At 54.0% G+C, this 18495-nt stretch overlaps 1 protein-coding gene across 12 annotated transcripts in view; it reads left to right on the forward strand.

The window, feature by feature from the left end:
- Positions 1 to 17712, forward strand: part of ARHGEF10L (Rho guanine nucleotide exchange factor 10 like) — a 166690-nt gene extending 148978 nt beyond the window's left edge. For all 12 annotated transcript variants that reach the window (XM_047792095.1, XM_047792101.1, XM_047792103.1 and 9 more), the window contains 3 exons: positions 8089 to 8263; positions 15280 to 15402; positions 16646 to 17712. In XM_047792095.1, the coding sequence (XP_047648051.1) occupies positions 8089 to 8263; positions 15280 to 15402; positions 16646 to 17184 (837 nt within the window). In that variant the 3' untranslated portion in view covers positions 17185 to 17712. The remainder of the gene's footprint in view (positions 1 to 8088; positions 8264 to 15279; positions 15403 to 16645) is intronic.
- Positions 17713 to 18495: the final 783 nt, after the last annotated feature.

Consider the following 18495-nt stretch of genomic DNA (forward strand, 5'->3'; position numbering starts at 1 on the left):
TGTTTTCCGTAGTGGCCACACCAACTTACATTGCCTCCAGCAGTGTAGGAGGGTTCCCCTTCCTCCACACCCTCTCCAGCATTTGCTATTGGTAGATTCTTTTGATGGCCATTCTGACCAGTGTGAGGTTGAACCTCATTGTAGTTTTGATTTGCATTTCCCTGGTAATTAGTAATGCTGAGGATTTTTTCATGTGCCTATTAGCTGTTAGTATTTCTTTGGAGAAATCTTTTAGGTCTTTCTTCTGCCCGTTTTGTGATGGGTTGTTTGTTTTGTTGTTATTGAGTTGTATGAGCTGTTTGTATATTTTGGAGATTAAGCCCTTGTTGGTCTCATTGTTTGCAGGTATTTTCTCCCATTCTGTAGGTTGTCTTTTCGTTCTGTTTATGGTTTCCTTTGCTGCATGACAGCTTGTATGTTGATTAAGTCTCATTTGTTTATTTTTGTTTTTATTTCCATTGCTTTGGAAGACTGACCTAAGAAAACGTTGCTACAGTTTGTGTCAGAGAATGCTTTGCCTGTGATTTCCTCTAGGAGTTTTATGGTGTCATATCTTATGTTTAAGTCTTGAAGCCCTTTTGAGCTTATTTTTGTGCATGTTCCAACTTCATTGATGTACATGTGACTGTCCTACTTTTCCAATAACCACTTGCTGAAAAGACTTTTTCCCATTATGTATTCCTGCCTCCTTTGCCAATGATTAATTGGGGAGTTCCCGTTGTGGTGCAACAGAAACGAATCCAACTAGTATCCAGGAGGATGCGAGTTTGATCCCTGGCCTAGCTCAGTCGGTTAGGGATCTGGCATTGCTGTGAGCTGTGGTGTAGGTTACAGATGTGGCTCGGATCCTGCATTGCTGTGGCTGTGGTGTAGGCCAGCAGCTATAGCTCCGATTTGACCCCTAGCCTTGGAACTTCCATATGCCATGAGTGCGGCCCTAAAAAGCAAAGCAAAGCAAAACAAACCAAAACAAAAAATGAATTGACCTTACGTGTGTAGGTTTATTTCTGGGCTCTCTATTCTGTTCCACTGATCCATATGTCTATTTTTGTGCCAGTACCATGCTGTTTTGATTCTGTAGCTTTGTAGTACTTTCTGCAGTTTGGGAGGGTTATCCCTTCTGCCTGTTCTTTTTCCTCAGGATTGCTTTGGCAATTCTGGGTCTTTTATGGTTCCATATAAATTTTAGGATTATATGTTGTATTTCTATGAAAAATTTCATGGGTAATTTGATAGGGGTCATATTAACTGTGTAGTTTGCTTTGGGGAGTATGGCCATTTTGACAATATTAATTCTTCTAGTCCGAGAGTATAGGATAATAGATTATTTTTAGAATTCTCATTGTGGCTCAAGTAATAATGAACCCAACTAGTATCCATGAGGACTTGGGTTAGATGCCTGGCATTGTTCAGTGGGGTAAGGATCCGGTGTTGCAGTGTAGGTCAAAGACATGGCTCGGATCTGGCATTGCTGTAGCATAGGCAGGCAATTGCAGCTCCAGTTCAACCCTTAGCCCTGGAACTTCCATATGTCATGGGTGTGGCCGTAAGATGACAAAAAAAAAAAAAAAAGGGATTATTTTTAAAAATCCAGTGTGCTGTAATCTGGGATCATCATTATTTTGATGCTCACATTGTCTCAGATTTGGCCAAAGGAGCTTCTTTTTGCCGACACCTGGGTCCTTTGGGGTACTTCCTCATTGTTCTTTGAGCACTTCCTTGCTTTTCTGCCTCTGGAGAAGTCCCAGGCTCATCTGGTACTTCTGCCCTAATCAACCATTTATCCAGGATGCTCTGGCTGGTTCCCTTTCAGGGGGATGGATTTAGAAATCAAAAGTGGTGTGGTCACTGCCGCTGGGGTGTCATTGCTTTAGACAAAGCCATTAAAAAAAAAAAAAATCTTAAGTTCATACGAAGGCCTCTAATTCAAATCCAAGGTGTCAGAGCTCTACCCTGAGCTCTCATTCTGCACTTGATTCTTGCTGTTAATCCTGGGTCCCTATAAAACATCAGGTACTTCAGTCCCACCAGGCAGCTTCAGAATCGCTGTGCCTGTTCCATCACCACCACCAAACCTACTTAGTAAAGCTTAGAATTTCTTTGTGGGGGAGTTCCCTAGTGGCTCAGTGGTCTAAGGATCTGGCATTATCACTGCTGTAGCTCAGGTCGCTGCCATGGTGTGGGTTTGATACCTGGCCCTGGGACTTGCATGCTGCAGGTGCAGCCAAGAAAAGAAAAATCAAAAAGAAAGAAAGAAAGAGTTCCTTTGTGGATCTTTTTGTTCTTAAACAAGGACCAAAAGTGTGTAGTCAGAATGCTGAGCTCCCAACTTACTTGAATGGATTCCTTTGTCCATGGCTGTGACCATGTTCCAATAAAACTAGATTCATCCAAACAGGTGGCAGGCCCACGTAGCTTGAGGGCCATTGTGTGCAGACCTCAGGCCCAGAATATCATCCTAGCAGAGCAATTCCCGGGGCAGGCTAAACAGCCAGTGAGAAGCCTGTAGGGGCCAAGCAGGCAGGAAGCACCAGGACCTCCGGGGCCCAGAGGAGGGGCACGACTGAGGTGGGCAGGGGGCCTGCTTCAGGGACCAGGGCATAGAGACCTCTTAGATAATAAGGTGACTCCCCACTCCTGAGCCGCCCATTGGCCAGGGGTTAGAGGAGGGGTCCAGAGGAGAGACTGGGGAGCCACGGCCTGGAATTGGGGTGCATGCGGGGCGGCGTTTCACCCAGGCCTAGTTGGGAGAAGAGCAGAGCTTGATGAGCAGGCGGCCTCCCTGGCCATGAATTCTGAGCTCCTCTCGGGGCTTCCCCACCGCCGCGCGTTTGGAAAGCAAAATGAGGTACATGCTTGTTCGTGCCAAGCACAGCGGCAACAAGGGGTGGTACTCACCGCCTCCTGCTCCCTTGGCCCCCCTAGGGAACCCACGATGCCAGGCGCCACCTGCCCCTGCTGTGCCTGCCCACGAGGCCCTGCTAGGCGTCCCAGACCCAGCTTCCCCAGCAGGCTCCCGGCATGGGAGGGGGAGGGCGGGGCTGGCACTGCCATTTTCATACCTCTGCCTGCCATCTCTCCCACCTGCCTTGCCATTGGACTTGGCAGGTTTGCACAGGCCTTGAGTAAAGCCTTTTGGGCCTGGAGACAGACGTGTTCTGCCTCTGGAGAAATGAGCCTGGATTTCCGCTGCTGACTTCTCTTTTAATTAGATTCTGACAGCAGGGCGCATTGGCTGCAGATTTCAGGTGCAGCTTTCCACCGGCCCAGGCCTCTCGGGGGCAGTGAGGTTTGGCTTTTTCGGAGGCACGAAATGCTTCTGACCTTCCCTCCGGAGAGAACAGGAGTCTTGCTGCACACGTGTGAGCACGCACATGCCTTGCTGTTGGTGTGTGCGTGTGTGCGCATGCGTGTGCACGGTCATGTGCAAGTACACGCGTGCTGGTTTTTGGAAAAGTCTGCAGCCAGAGCCTGCCAGGTGCCCCAGCCCTTTCGCCCTCTGCTCAGCGGTGGCACATGGGACGTGAGGTCCGGGCTCTGTGGCTCCCGTGTGATTGGGTTTGTGGTTCCTTGGCTGGGCTTCCCAGCAAGACCCCTCGGGCCGTGTCCTGTTTGAACCTCGCGCTCTGCCTGGGTCTGGGCCTTCGGGAGAGCTGGGGACAGGCTGGTAGGGAAGGTCAACCCCCCCCGCCAAGGGTCTCTTTCCTTGAAGGAGAGCTTCTCTCAAGAAAAGACCTGCAGGAGTTCTGTCGTGGCGCAGCAGAAACAAATCCGACTAGGAACCATGAGGTTGCGGGTTCGATCCCCGGCCTTGCTCAGTGGGTTAAGGATCTGGCGTTGCCATGAGCTGTGGTGTAGGTCGCAGAGGCTGCTTGGATCCCACGTGGCTGTGGCTCTGGTGTAGACCGGCGGCTACAGCTTTGATTTGACCCCTAGCCTGGGAACCTCCATGTGCTGCTGGGGGTGGCCCTAAAAAGACAAAAAAAAAAAAAAAGAAAGAAAAAGAAAAAAGAGGGAGGGAGGGAGGAAGGAAGGAAAAGAAAAGAAAAGATCTATAGGCCAGCACTGCCTGTGGGCGCAGACTGGGAAGTGACAGGCCAGAGATGGGGACCTTCCAGCCCTCACCCTGCACTGCACAGACCCAGCCTGGCTTTGTGGAGGCTGTGAGGAGGCCCGGCCTCCCACCATGTCCCAGGGGCGCCCAGGCCTTCGCTGGAACAGGGGTGGGTGCTCAGGAAAGGGACACAGAGACACCCCCATCGGAGGCCCCCCTCTGAGCCCCCAATCTGGGGGAGGGGATGGCTCCCTGCCCTCCCTCTGAGTGCTCAGCCTGTTTCGGGACCCCCAGTAAGCTGCCTGGTGGGACCCTGCCTCCTGAGAGCAGCCCGGCGCTCCTCCTCTGGGACCCTCCACTTCCCTGTGCCCCCGCACCACCCCCTGCAGCCCCGTCAAGTCACCTCACCAGGGCCACAGAGCTCAGCCATCAGGGACTGGCTCAGAAAAAGCCATTTCATTGCCCATCTTATAGTCTTGGCCCGCATTCTGACCAGGAATGAGAACTGAATTCACGGGCTTGGCTCCCCCTCGCTCCCCATGGAGTACTCTCTGCCCCCAGCTTTATCTCCGGGGGACCTCCGGTGATTTGAACCAGGATGGAGTTGGGGCAGAGGCTGGGGCTGGGGTGACTCTTGCAAAAGAAATGAGTCCCTTTATTGCCATTTCTCACTTGCTAAGCCCACACGAGGCCCAGAATTCCAGCTTGCTGCCACTCAGTTCTCGAACTGAACTGCTTTTGAAGGTAAACCAATAAGTAAACTATAGCATAGGGAACTCCACCCAATATTCTGTGATGATCTGCATGGGCAATGAATCTGAAAAAGAATGGCTATGCGTATATGTGTAACTGAATCACTTTGTTGTACAGCAGAAATGATCACAACGTTGTAAATCAGCTATATTTCAATAAAACTTACCAAAAATACCCCCCAAAAGCACCAAAAAAAAAAAAAGGCAACAAACAAACAATAATGTCACCCTGAACTTGTCACTTACTGGCTCAGCCCCCTCCCACACTTGAATGCAATATAAACTCTTCGCCCTGGACATCAGGGCTGCCTGGTGTGACCTGGCCCCTGGGCGCCCCTCCCTCTGTCTCGCTACTGTGTTCCCTACACTGACTTTCTTTCTGTTTCTCAAACGTGGTGTGTTCATTCCTGCCCCAGGGCCTTAGCACTTGCGGTGCCCTTTGCCTGGACCGCTCTCCCACTCCCCCAGCCCATATCCCAGAGCTGAGCCCCTCACATGTTTAATGTCTCTGACAAATGTTACCTCCTAGAGAGACGTTCCCTGGCCACCCAATCTTAATGGCTCCCAGCATTTTTTCTGTGAAGTGGTTCTCATTATTGGGGGTGAACTTTATTTGTTTTAACTGTGTGGGCCCCTTAGTTGCCTTGTTCATCCCTCTCTTCCCAGCACCTCGACCCATGCCAGGCGTGTAGTAGGGGCTCAAGAACATCTGTGGGATGAGTGAGGCTGGATTAGGAACAGGGTTTGTGCTAAGCTGTCCCTCACCCAGGCCCCTGTAGCCCTCATGGCAACCTCTGCCTACAAATGGGGAGACTGAGGCCCAGATCTGGGCAGTTATCAAGGAAATAAGATTTAAAAGCAGGTCTTATTTGGAGTTCCCCGTCGTGGCTCAGTGATTAACGAATCCGACTAGGAACCATGAGGTTTCGGGTTTGATCCCTGACCTTGCTCAGTGGGTTGAGGATCTGGCGTTGCCATGAGCTGTGGTGTAGGTCACAGACGCAGCTTGGATCCCGAGTTGCTGTGGCTGTGGCTTAGGCTGGCAGCTACAGCTCTGATTCAACCCCTAGCCTGGGAACTTCCATATGCCGAGGGAGCAGCCCCAGAAAAGGCAAAAAGGCAAAAAGACAAAAAAAAAAAAGGGAAAAAAAAGGAGGCTGGAAGGAAGGAAAGTCACCAGGTCCTGCCCTGGAATCATCTTCAGTGTATAAGGTTTGCCCCTCCTGCCCGTTCTCCCTCCCCCAGTTTTGGATGTGGCCTTTCGTTTTTCTTTTTTTCTTTCTTTTTTTTTTTTTAATTTTTTTTTACAGCCGCACCTGCAGCATGTGGAAATTCCCAGGCCAGGGCTTGAATCGGAGCTGCAGGTGCTGGCCTAGGCCACAGCCACAGCAACACCGGATCCTTAACCGACTGAGCAAGGCCAGGGATCGAACCAGTGTCCCGATGGATACTAGTCAGGTTCTTAACCTGCTAAGCCACAGCGGGAACTCGTTTTTGTTTCTTTTTGCAGTGACTGCTATAACATTGCCATTTTTCCCTGTTCCACACAGTCTCTGTAAGCATGCTTTTGAAGAGATGAAGAGAGCAGTCCTTGAGTGGATACAGCAGAGCTACCCGCCCACGCCCAGTGGTGGGCATCTACCTAGCTGGGGTGCTGGAGTTGTCAGCGTCTGAAACAACTCCATGTCGGAGCTGGAATGCCAGCATCCATCCAGTCGCTCTTTGACCAAGTTTTCCTGTGTGCTGGGCCCTGTGCCGGGCAGGGGGCACGTGGAAGGGCCTGAGGCTCAGCGTCTGACACTGGGAGCTCGGGGAGCAGCACGGGAGGCAATTGAGCAGGGCCGGCGGGGAGGAGGTGGTCTCTGGACTGGAATGTGGGGGCAGGAGGGAGTGGCTGAAGCAAGGGCTGCTGGGGGCTTCATGGATGCTGAGTGTTGGGACATTGAAACGCTGCTTCCAGCAGGGGGTGGCGGGGGGGGGGGGAGCGGCACGGCAGTGGGTGGTGCAGACATGGTGAGGGCGGAGGTGTGGCCACGTGGTGACCCCTGAGCATCCTTCAGGCCCGGGCTTTTGGTTGGCCTGGGGTATAGGGAGCCTGCCGGGAAAGGTGGGAGTTGGGACAGAACTGGGGGGCCTAGAATGCTGAGCTAGGGAACCTAGACTGTCCTGCAGTGAGTGGATGGGAAGCCTGATGGTTATCGCCTCTCTCTGTAAGAAGGTTTTTTAATTTTTTATTTTGTATTAGTACTAGGTAGTTTATTTTTAATTTATTTTTTATTAAAGTATAGTTGATTTATTTATTTTTTTCTAAAGATTAAACTTATACCTATAAGAAAAATCAAATAGTACAGATGGTTTATCTGGAAAGGCCTTTACCACGCCCCATCTCTACTAATCCTGCTTCCTGGAAGAAAATACTTTCACCTGTTCTGTTTTTGGGTTTTGTTTTTTCTTTTTTCTTTTTCTTTTTGGCTTTTTAGGGCCACACCCGTGGCATACGGAAGTTCCCAGGCTAGGGGTTGGATCGGAGCTATAGCTGCTGGCCTACGCCACAGCCACTCGGGATCCAAGCTGTGTCTGCGACCTACACCACAGTTCACAGCAACGCCGGATCCTTAACTCACTGAGTGAGGCCAGGATCCTTAACTCACTGAGTGAGGCCAGGGATCGAACCCACATCCTAATGGATGCTGGTTGGATTTGTTAACCGCTGAGCCACGAAGGGAACTCCCCACCTGTTCTGTTTTTAATCCACCGGACGCTTTGCTTATGGCTCTAGTTGTCATCTCTGCTGTTTCTGGATTTATCCATTTGGGGGCATTAGGTGTCGTCTTCCTGTGGCAAAGACGAGGTCTTGTCTCACGCTCCCTGCCTCCCTTCTTGACAGCTCTCTTGGTGCTTTCGCCCCTTAGATCATGTACGTAAGATGCCGCCTCCTTTTCCATAGACGTTCTGCAGCTCTGTCTGTCCCTCGTGTCAGTGTCACGCTAGAGCCTGCTGTGCGCTTGTCTGTCCTCGATCGATCCTCGGTCAGTGCTGTCACTTGGGTAGCCTGAGATCAGCCACAGAAGAATTTACATCACAAGAGACAGGAACCCACCGGACACAAGCCAGGATGGCGCCCCCCACTGGCTGTTAAAAGCTTTACCAGCCCACCACTGCTGGGCTTCTGAGGTTTCCTTCCAGTTCTGACCCGGCTTCTGGCGAGGCCGGGTTAGCTTGTCCCGCAGAGGCTCGGCTGGCCGACCTGCCCAGCACTGACCGCCCCCTCCTGTGCCGCAGCAAAGCTTCGAGGCGCACCAGGACGAGGCCGTGAGCGTGACCCACATGGTGAAGGCAGGCAGCGGCGTCTGGATGGCCTTTTCCTCCGGCTCCTCCATCCGCCTCTTCCACACGGAGACGCTGGAGCACTTGCAGGAGATCAACATTGCCACTAGGACCACCTTCCTGCTGCCAGGTGAGGCTGCTGCAGGGCCCTGGACCCTCTGTCCTGGGGCTGTGGAAGGAGGGAGGGAGGGAGTGGACCTTCCTGGAGCCGCTTCCACGGCCGGGGGGCCAGCCCAGCCCATCTCATCAACCCTCACGGCAGCCTTCCGTCCGCCTCGAAACCCAGGCTTCCCAGAGGGGAAGTGGCAGGCTTGGGATTTGAACCCCGGCCTGTCCTTCCAAAACCCTTCTGGTTGTCATCCTGTGCTCCCTCTCCCTGCTGCACGGCTGGCCAGGCTCTGAGCTCAGTGGATTCCCCCAAGCCAGGCGGCTGAGAAGCCTCGCTGGGTGGGAACCCAGGCCCCCCTGGGACTGGCACTCCTCAGGTGGACCAGAGCCCCAGTTTTGCCTTAAATTATCTTCAGAATAAGGGAAAAGGAAAGAGAGAAGGCCAACTAAGGGTCTCCTTCCTTAGAAAGGCAGGAGTTCCGGTGTGGTGCAGCGGAAACAAACCTGACTAGTATCCATGAGGAGGCGGGTTCGATTCCTGGCCTTGCTCAGTGGGTTGAGGGTCTGGTGTTGGCGCGAGCTGCAGTGTAGTCTTAGGTTGCCTCTTGGTTTGTCAGGGTTGGGGGGCAGAGGGAGGTGCAAGGCCTGGAACGTCCTCCCCCTGGGGGCCATGCTTCCTCCTGCAGAGCTGTTTATGAGACCCAAGAGAGGAGTGAAATCTGAGCTCACTGGCACCTCGCCCGCCCAGTGTCTGCCCGAGGCCTTGACTCCAGGCATCTCCCTTACCATCTGCTGTCCTAGTGGCTGTGCAGATCCCTGCGGGCTGTGCTGGAGGGAGCCTGGGCAGACACATGCTCAGGGCTCGCCCCTACTGCCAGCTGGCTTTAGAGCAGCCCTCGGGGCCAGCAGGCCTGGGCTTGCCACCTCCCCACCCCACCAGACAGACTGCCCTGGGGCTGGTCTGGAAGGATGCAGAGACTCTGCCCAGTTCAAACGCAGCAGGCTGGGCTTGGTGCAGCAGCTGGGAGAGCCGAAGGCCCCAGGGAAACACAGCAGGGGTGGCCGGCTGGGCCTGGAGCTGTTACCAGGCCTTGACAGACGGGCTATGGCAGAGGCTGGAGATGGCCTCATGCCGAGCGAGAGGTCTGATCTCCCTTGTCTTCTGAGATTGGTCTGAGAGCAGGCTCATTAGCCAGCACTTCAGAGGCCGTGGGGGCCCCTGTCTTATCCCAGAGGCCTGGTCCCTAACTCCATGTAGGGTGCCCAGGGATCACCCTGCCTCCTGCTTCCTCCCGGCCAGCCGTGCTGGCCAGTCCTTGAGGCTGCACTGGTGGCCACTGGAGATGGTGGGTGCTGGCAAGATCAGCAGCAATTGCCATCGTTTTTAGTAGCGGTTGTCCTGCCACGAGCGCTATAGTGAGCTGGGTCCCAAGGGCTTTACGTACAGGCTCTCATGGTCTCCATTTTACAGACGCAGAAACTGAGATTTGTTCCACAGGGTAAAGAGGTCACACAGCAGACCAGAGGCAGGACAGGGAGTCACGTGGGGTCAGACTCAGTCCACGGTCCCACAGCATGTAACGGGGAGGAGGTGGTTTCCGGGTGGCTGGAGTCCTGGCTTGGCCACCGTGGGATCTCGAGCAGGTCTCTGGGCCTCCTGGAGCCTCAGGTACCTCTGTGGGACAAGAGGTGCTTCCTGGCTCGGGGCACATGCCAGGAGGCATGGGAAGATGTCTCGCCTGGGCCTGGGCAAGGATAAATGCCTTCCTGACCTGCTCCCGGGGGTGGGCTAGGGGCTGGGGCGTGTATTATGGGTCCTTCCTTGCTCCATCCTTCCCTCCCTCCCTTCCTTCTTTTTTAGCTTTGGTTTCCTTGTCTCTCCTAGTATTTAGCTATTATAGGAGGTGAATCTATTTTAACTATAGTGGAAATTTCTCTGTGTCACAGAAATATTTCCACATTTATGCTGATAGCTAAATTATTTCAAGTTAGTGGAACAATGGAAAAAATGGATAATCTTATGGGCCTTTTTCATCTTCTCAATCTGTGGGGGTGGAGGAGAGTAGAGAAAGAATCAAGTTTATGAAGCAGTCAGAGGCAGGCTTTGTAGACAGACCCGCCTGCAGGTGCAAACCCATCCGCTCCCACCGCACAGCTCCGACCTCCGTGTGGGTTTAAAATGTGTTTTCATGTCCATTGACTGACTTGTTCTTTGCAGTTACCCTTTAAATTAGAAAGGGTATTTGTTTTTGTGAGGATGATTCCAGAACAGTTGAACAGAGGCCCCAGAGGTTGAATAACTGGCCTCAGGTCACTCTGCCGAGGAGGCCAGAGCCAGAACCTGAATCGCGGCTCTCTCTCAGCCTGAGCGGGCGCCTCCTGGCCCTTCGTTTCCCCATCTGTACCACAGGGGCCTGAGATCTGAGTCGGAGCCTGTGGGGCAGATCAGAACCCGGAGTCAGCCAGAGGCTCTGCTGGCATCCTGGCTCTGCCGCCACCCAGCCCTGTGACCCGGAGAGGTGGGCAATCTCCCCCATCCTCCATCCCCACCTTGCAGGGCAGGTGTGGGTCTCACCTGAGTCAGTGAGGACCGCGCCCCCTAGGCCCCGGCTCAGCGAGTCTCCGTACGGGCTGGTGCAGCCCACCATCCTTTTCTTCACCACCATTCTTGCCCTTTAGGCACCGGTCCCCACTGGTCATGCATCACCCCCGCTCCCCAGTCCGTGCCCCTCCCCCCACATCAGCACAGACAGAGGCCACCTCCCTACTTGTCCGACCTCCCTGGGGCTGGGCCCTGAACACGGCGGAGTGGAGGCTGAGGTTCTTGGTACAGGGCATCCTGAAGATCCCAGGAGTTACTGCCCTGTGGCTCCTTCCCCTGCCCTGACCTTTGCTGATGAGCAGCACGGGGGCTGGCACGTCCGGAGCCCAGGAGGAGCCAGCCCCGTGGAGGGAGGCTTCTAGTCCGCCCCAGGCTGCGCCCCGGCGGAAGAACAACAGAGCAGGATTCTTAAATTCTTTATTAGAGATATTTTTAAAAGGCTTTTTTGGTATTTTTCCCCCCACACCACCAAATGAAATAATTGCCTAATTAGTAATAAATTTGTTCCTCCTCTAAGTGTGGATTTTTTTAAAGGGCCTGTTAAAAATTCATCACGCTTCCTTTTCCTGACCCCTTTCCTCCACTCGCGGCCCCGACTGGTATTAATGCATTTTTGAACCTAAACTCCCCCCTCCTCTTAACTAGACAGGTCATTAATAAAATGTTCTCCGAGAGCCGGAGCTTTTTAAAGTTGTATATCTCCAGATAGATGGCTCGGGTGAGTGGAGCGCTGCTGCATTAAGTCTCTGTGATAAAATATTTATCCACCATTAGACTTTTTCTTTTTTCTCTCGGACTGTTTGTGAAGTGCCTTCACTCTTTTCCTCGAGGCGGAGTGGGAGGAGGAAGGGCCCTGGAACGAGGTCTGCGGATGAAGTCATTTCTCAATTCCGGCATCTCTTGGGTTTCTCGCCGCCTTCCTTGCATTGGCCGGTTTTCCGCCGTCCAGTGGGGGCCGAGGGGGTGCAGGGGCCTCAGGAAGCGGTCTCCTGCTGGTCCCAAGGTGTCAGGGCCCAGGGAAAGGAGGTGAGGCCCGGGAGAGGAAAAATTTGCTGCTGCTTCGTCTCTTGGCTTTTATTATTTTTGTGGGTTTCTGGCTATGATGGAGCGGATCTTACAGCATTAAGAGTCTAGGTCCTTTTAAAAATCACAGACATGGTCTTAATGGCCTCCATTTATTGATTGTATACTATGGGCTAAGAGCTGTGCTCCACTGTGTGTGTATGGAATTCTACGTGCATATGTGTATATAGGTATGTTCATAGATGCACACCGTGTATTATATACATTATATTTCTAATAATCGTAAAAGCAAGTGAGGAACGTGTGTTACTCCTTCCTGAATAGCGAGAGACAGCAGCTTGTTGCTTTGCACAGCTGGTACGTGACATCAGCACCCACGCCCATATTCTCCCATCTCTGCTTTCATTCATTCATTCATCATTCTCTCATTCACTCATTTACCCACAGGTATTTTTTATTTATTTTATTTTATTTTTATTTTTTTGTCTTTTTGTCTTTTTTAGGGCCACACCCACGGAATATGGAAGTTCCCAGGCTAGGGGTCAAATTGGAGCTTCAGCTGCCGGCCTACACCACAGCCACAGCAACACGGGATCCGAGCCACGTCTGCGACCTACACCACAGCTCACGGGAACACCAGATCTTTAACCCACGGAGCAAGGCCAGGGATCGAACCTGCAACCTGATGGTTCCTAGTTGGATTCGTTTCCGCTGCGCCACAACGGGAACTCGGTATTTCTTAGGAAAAAAAAAAAAATTATTGTGGTTGATTTACAAGGTTACGTAAGTTTCAGGTGTATAGCATAGTGATTCACAATTTTTAAAGGTTATACTCCATTTATAGTTATTATGAAATACTGGCTATATTCCATATGTCGTACAATATATCCTCATAACATATCTATCTCTCTATTTATTTAAATTTTATGGCCACATCCACAGCATATGGAAGTTCCCAGGCCAGGGATTGAATCCTAGCTACAGCTTGCAACCTGCACCACAGCTGCCGCAATGCCAGACCCTCTAACCCACTGCGCTGGGAATCAAACTGACACCTCCGAAGCCACTTGAGCCGATGCGGTCGGATTCTTAACCTGCTGCGCTGTGGCGGGAAATCCAGTACAGATTTATTTTATACCAAAAGTTTGTACCTTCTGGTCCTCTACCCCATGTCGTTCCATGGTGGCCTAGCAGTTAAGGATCCAGCATTGTTACCGCTGTAGCTCAGGTTCAATTCCCGGGGGCGCCGGGAACTTCTGCCTGCTACAGTCATGGGCAGAAAAATAACGTAAAATAAAAAACAATCCTCTACTTCTATCTTGCCCCTCCTCCCTTTCCTCTCCCCACTGGGAACCACTGGTGTGTCCTCTTGAGCTCACGAGGCCTTTTTGAGTGTCTGCCAGGGGCCAGGGGAATCCGCTCAGAGTTGGTAAACCGCTGCCCTCGGGGAGCTTACATCTGGGGAGGCAAACAGTGAATGAGCTAAGAGAAGAAGAGAAGAATTACAGCCCATGAGCAGAGCCACCAAGGCTGGCGACAGGAGGGAGCGTGCAGCCCCAGCCCCCCACACCTTCCAATTCCAGTAGGGCTGGGAGCACCCCCTGTGGGACTGGAGGCTGCCCTGGGGACTGGGAGCCTACACTCTCTGAACAGACGCGGGTGTGGGGGAGTCCCAGCCCCCCACAGCCAGATACTGCTTGTGAAACAGCCTCTGACAGACCGGCTTTTTTCCCACTGCGGGTTGCGTTTCCACAGGGAATCAGCACTGTGCATCACGTCGCCCTACTCATCTCTCCCACTGCCTGCTGACAGCTCCACTTGGGTGTCAGTGCACCTCTCACACACCATCCAGTATTGAACCTGGGCCTCCGCCCCAAGCCCGCTCCTCCCCCAGCTGGGTCCGAGGCACTGCCACGCACCCAGCTGCTGGGGACAGAACCTCGGAGTTGTCCCTGATGCCCCTCCTCTCCCCTCCCACTCCCGTCTGTCAGCACGTCTGTCTCCAGCGCGTTGCTTTTCACCATCTCCCTGCTGCCACCGCTCCTCTGCAGTCGGGGTTGGCCCCTCTGTTGTAAGCCCTCTGGGGGTGCTGATGCATGCCCAGCTGAAGAACCCCTGTTCTAAGCATCACTGCACATGTCATTGGCATGACTTTGAACTGCTCGCAGTGGGTGGAAGGACTCAGGCCAGAAGCGAGACAGTCCTTTGGAAGGGCAGGGGTGGCCTCCAGCCCCTCTCTCGCGCCCATTCCCGTGGATCTGAATTGTTAGCGGCAGAACAACAGCAACACAGCAGGCGGCACCCACCTGCGTGTGTCATGTGCCAGGCACTGGTTTGTGTGATTTACACTCATTGGCTAGTTGAATCCTCAGGACACGGCTGTGAGGTATCATCACGGTCGCCTTTTGCCAGTCGGGGAGCTGTGGCACAGAGAGGTTTAGTTTCTGGCCCTGGGACATGTAGCCAGGAAGTAGCAGAACCAGGGTTTGAACCCAGCACCTGGCTCCACAGCCCTGCTCCCAGCCACGTGCTGTGCAGCCTCCCCCCAGTGAAGAGCAGAGGGACCAGCCTCCCCTGCTCTGCAGTTCTTGCTAAAAGGAAGAGACAGGCCAGGGGTAGCCAAACAGGAATTAATCTGGGGAGTTCCCACTGTGGCGCGATGGGATCGATGGGATGCAAGTTCAATCCCCGGCCCGGCACAGTGGATTAAGGGTCTGGCGTTGATGCAGCTGTGGCACAGGTCCTAACTGTGGCTCAGAACTGATTCCTGGCCTGGGAACTCCATGTGCCACAGGGCGGCCAAAAAAGAAAAAGGAAAAGAAAAAGAATTAGTCGGGGCTGACATAAGAAACATGCTGCTTCCTGGCACTGAGTGCCCGTTGTACTGTTAGTCCTGGGACTGCAGGGTGTGCTGTGACCTTGCTGGGGGAAGGGCCCATGTGGGCAAGATGTCATGCCCAGGCTGGAAACTGAGGGGTGGTGACAAACAGCCAGCTCGCCTGGACCCCTCCCCATGCACCCCATTTACACCTTCTGCTCCACCCTCAGACCCCCACCTGGCCACGGTGTCCCCGCCATGGGGGGGCCCTTAATCTGCACCTTGTGCCAGATAAGCCAGCCACTGCATTGAGTGGCCAGCGCTGTGGCCTCCCCTCATTGCAGCTCAAGGCAGCCCCGCTTTACACAGGAGGAAACTGGGGCTGGGCCGGGGAAGCACTTGGCTGGGGCGTCCAGGGGCCAGACCCCAGCCAGGTCAGTGTCCCGAGCCCCATGTCTTAAGCACAGCCCCAACAGGCTTCTTGCTTGTCTCAGGACAGGAGCCCAAACCATGCCGTTTTCTCACCTTGTGGGGCCCCCCATCCACGGCCATCTCCCAAAAGGCTGTTCTGTTCATTCTGGCTTCTCTCCTGCAGGCCAGAAGCACCTGTGTATCACCAGCCTCCTGATCTGCCAGGGTCTGCTCTGGGTGGGCACCGACCAGGGTGTCATTGTCCTGCTGCCTGTGCCTCGGCTGGAGGGCATCCCTAAGATCACAGGTGAGGCTCTAGAAGCCACCCTCTTGGGGCCCGGGGAGTCGACTGCAGGTGGCCGGGGGTGGGGGAGGGGACTCTTGGGCCCAGATGTTTGCACTCTCTTCTGTTATGGGGTAAGAGGTCTGTTTTCCAATGTCCTCTGTCACTGCACGTGGCACTGTGGCTCAGTGGAATTGAATCACCCTGGCCCCACAGTTTCCTTCTGAGTCTCAGTGCCCCAACCCGGCCCTAGGCACAGGAGGCACACTGACCCAAAGGTTTGAGGACTGGCTGGGACACCTGACTAATGGCAGAGGCTCTGCTGGGCCCCTTCTGCTCCCACTCCACAGTGGCTTCAGAGTGTCCAGGCTCCAGAAATAGAAATGACCAAGGGCTCCTGGGGGTGGCATCCATGTGCAGCTGTGTGGCATGGATTAGAAGAAAGGCTGTCCTGACTGTGGCACTGGGGTCCAGGATCAGGGAAGACCCCAAAGCTCTGGGCCCCTTTCCACCTCCTTCCCTGAGCGTGATCACAAAGTGGCCTCTTCCAGCTGCTGCCAGAGGGCAGAAGTGAGTGGAGAGGGAGGAAGAAGCCCAGCAGGAGATCAGGCCCAGGTGGATCCAGCCTCTCTGCCAAAGAAGACACCCTTGCTGAATTGCAAGATCTCCCATTTCCATCATTTTATCACATTGGTCCATTTGTTTATCCCAGGCCCGGGCCTGGGGTTGCAGAGATGCACTAGGCAGAGACCCTTCCCCCAAATCTTACTGTCTGTTAGAAGCAGCTTGTAACCTAGGGGGCAGGTGCCATGATAGCAGGTGTCCTGGAGTCTGCGAGGCCCAGGGACGGGAGTGATCATCTCTCTGTGGGTGACTGCAAGAAGGTGCCCTGGGGAGGAGCTGAGCTGAGCTTCAAGGCTGATTGTAGAGTCAGGTGAATGGGGAGGGCTCTCTAGGCAGGGGCCGTGGCTTGGGCAAAGGCCTGGACCCGTGAGGATGGCAGGGAGCTGCAGGTGCTTCCACACTGAGGTTCCTCATGTGGTTTATAAAGTCACTGTGTTCCCTGCTCCACTCCTTCAAGAAAGTGGCCGTGGAGCATGGAGGACCTTCCCCTCTGGACCCATGGCCTCCTGGAAAGGTGCCACCATAGATCGCAGTAACCAAAAAATCCCCACAGCAAAACCAAGAAGTTCTCTAAGATGCCCGTTGAGTGCATCCCTTAAAACTCTGGGCCTTTGGGCCCCTTCTCTCTGTCCACTTCCTGCAGGGAAAGGCATGGTCTCACTCAATGGTCACTGTGGGCCTGTGGCCTTCCTGGCTGTGGCCACCAGCATCTTGGCCCCCGACATCCTGCGGAGTGACCAGGAGGAGGCAGAGGGGCCACAGGCCGAGGAGGACAAGCTGGATGGACAGGCTCATGAGCCAGTGCCTGTCCCCGCGAGCCACGTGGGCCGAGAGCTGACCCGCAAGAAGGGCATCCTTCTGCAGTACCGCCTGCGCTCCACCGCCCACCTCCCGGGCCCGCTGCTCTCTGTGCGGGAGCCGGAGCCCATGGACGGCTCGGCCCTGGAGCACAGCGAGGAGGATGGCTCCATCTACGAGATGGCCGATGACCCTGACATCTGGGTGCGCAGCCGGCCCTGTGCCCGCGACGCCCACCGCAAGGAGATCTGCTCAGTGGCCATCATCTCCGGAGGGCAGGGCTACCGCAACTTTGGCAGTGCCCCGGGCGGCAGCGGAAAGCCGGCCCCGTGTGGGGAGACGGACAGCGCTCTTCTCATCTGGCAGGTGCCCTTAATGCTATAGCCGCTGCCCTGGCCGCACTCGGCCGCTGTCGTGCCCGGCCCTCGGCCTGCTGTGGGCCCTTCCAGCCGTTCAGGGTCCCCAGGGAGCACTGAGTGGCATCGCCTCCCAGGGGCCTGCACAGGGCCATGCAGACCAGCCTGGGTCTCCAGTAACTACCTGAGTGGAGCAGAGGAAAACCTCTTCCATTTTTAAGGAAAAAAAAAATAGTTCAGAGTGTTTAGGGGAGTGGTTTGGGTTTAGGGCACGGGAGGACACTCTGGAGGAAGTGGCTTTCTTTTTAAATGCAAAAAACACAAAACCTCACAACTGCCTGGCAAGCCCAGCGCCTCTCGTCCGGGCCCGAGCGGGGCTCATGGGCAGCCACGCAGCCCTCCCAGAAGGGCGCATGCGTGTGAGTGTCTGCGAGCATTTGGGCCGGCGTGTGAATATATAAATACGTACATATGGTGTATATTATATGTGTATAAATAAAGTCTGTACATATTGGAGCTCTGGGAGATGCTGGAATAAAAGGCAAGAATGACGTCAGACCTTGGAATGAGGGGTTTTTTGGTGCGAGGTGTGACAGAGGAAGAGACAGTGCAGCCGTCACTGGATGGGGTCGTTCAGGAACCGGCGGGAAGGATCCAGGCCGGACACCGTGAGAGCAGGCCCTGGAACTGTGCTGTCCAGTGCGGTCACTGTTGGCCACACGTAGCTATTTAATTTGTTACTTAATTGAAATGAAATAGAATCACAGATTCAGTTGCTCAATCTCATTAGCCACATTTCTGGTGTGGCTTGAGGATCCCGTGGGGAGTGCTGAGTACCACATGGATACAACTGTTTCCTTCTCCCCAGAAAGTTCTTCTGCTCAAAGAGGGGCTCTTGGGAGTATCTTCATATATATATATAATTTTTGGGGGGCCATACCCATGGCATATGGAATTTCCCAGGCCAGGGATTGAATCTAAGCCACAGCTGCGACCTATACTCTAGCTGTAGCAACAGTGGATCCTTAACCCACTGTGTCAGGCCAGGGATTGAACCCCTGCCTCAGCAGTGACCTGAGGTTCTGCAGAGACAAAGCTGGATCCTTAACCTGCTGTGCCACAAGGGCAACTCCCTTAATAGTTTTTGAAGAAAGTGTGTGGAGGCAGAGGCCTTGGCACCTATCCCACAAGCCTGGGAGGCAGACTGAAGGGCTTTGCTATGTGGCGGGGGAGGGTTTCTCTGGGGCTGTTGCTATGGGCAACAGAGCAGCGCAGCGAGGGGGATGAGGTCCTTGGTCTGAGGGAGGATGGGGTGAGTTCCAGTGCATGGAAGCAGAGC

This window comes from Phacochoerus africanus, chromosome 8 (assembly GCF_016906955.1).
Source record: "Phacochoerus africanus isolate WHEZ1 chromosome 8, ROS_Pafr_v1, whole genome shotgun sequence".
Classification (NCBI taxonomy): domain Eukaryota; kingdom Metazoa; phylum Chordata; class Mammalia; order Artiodactyla; family Suidae; genus Phacochoerus; species Phacochoerus africanus.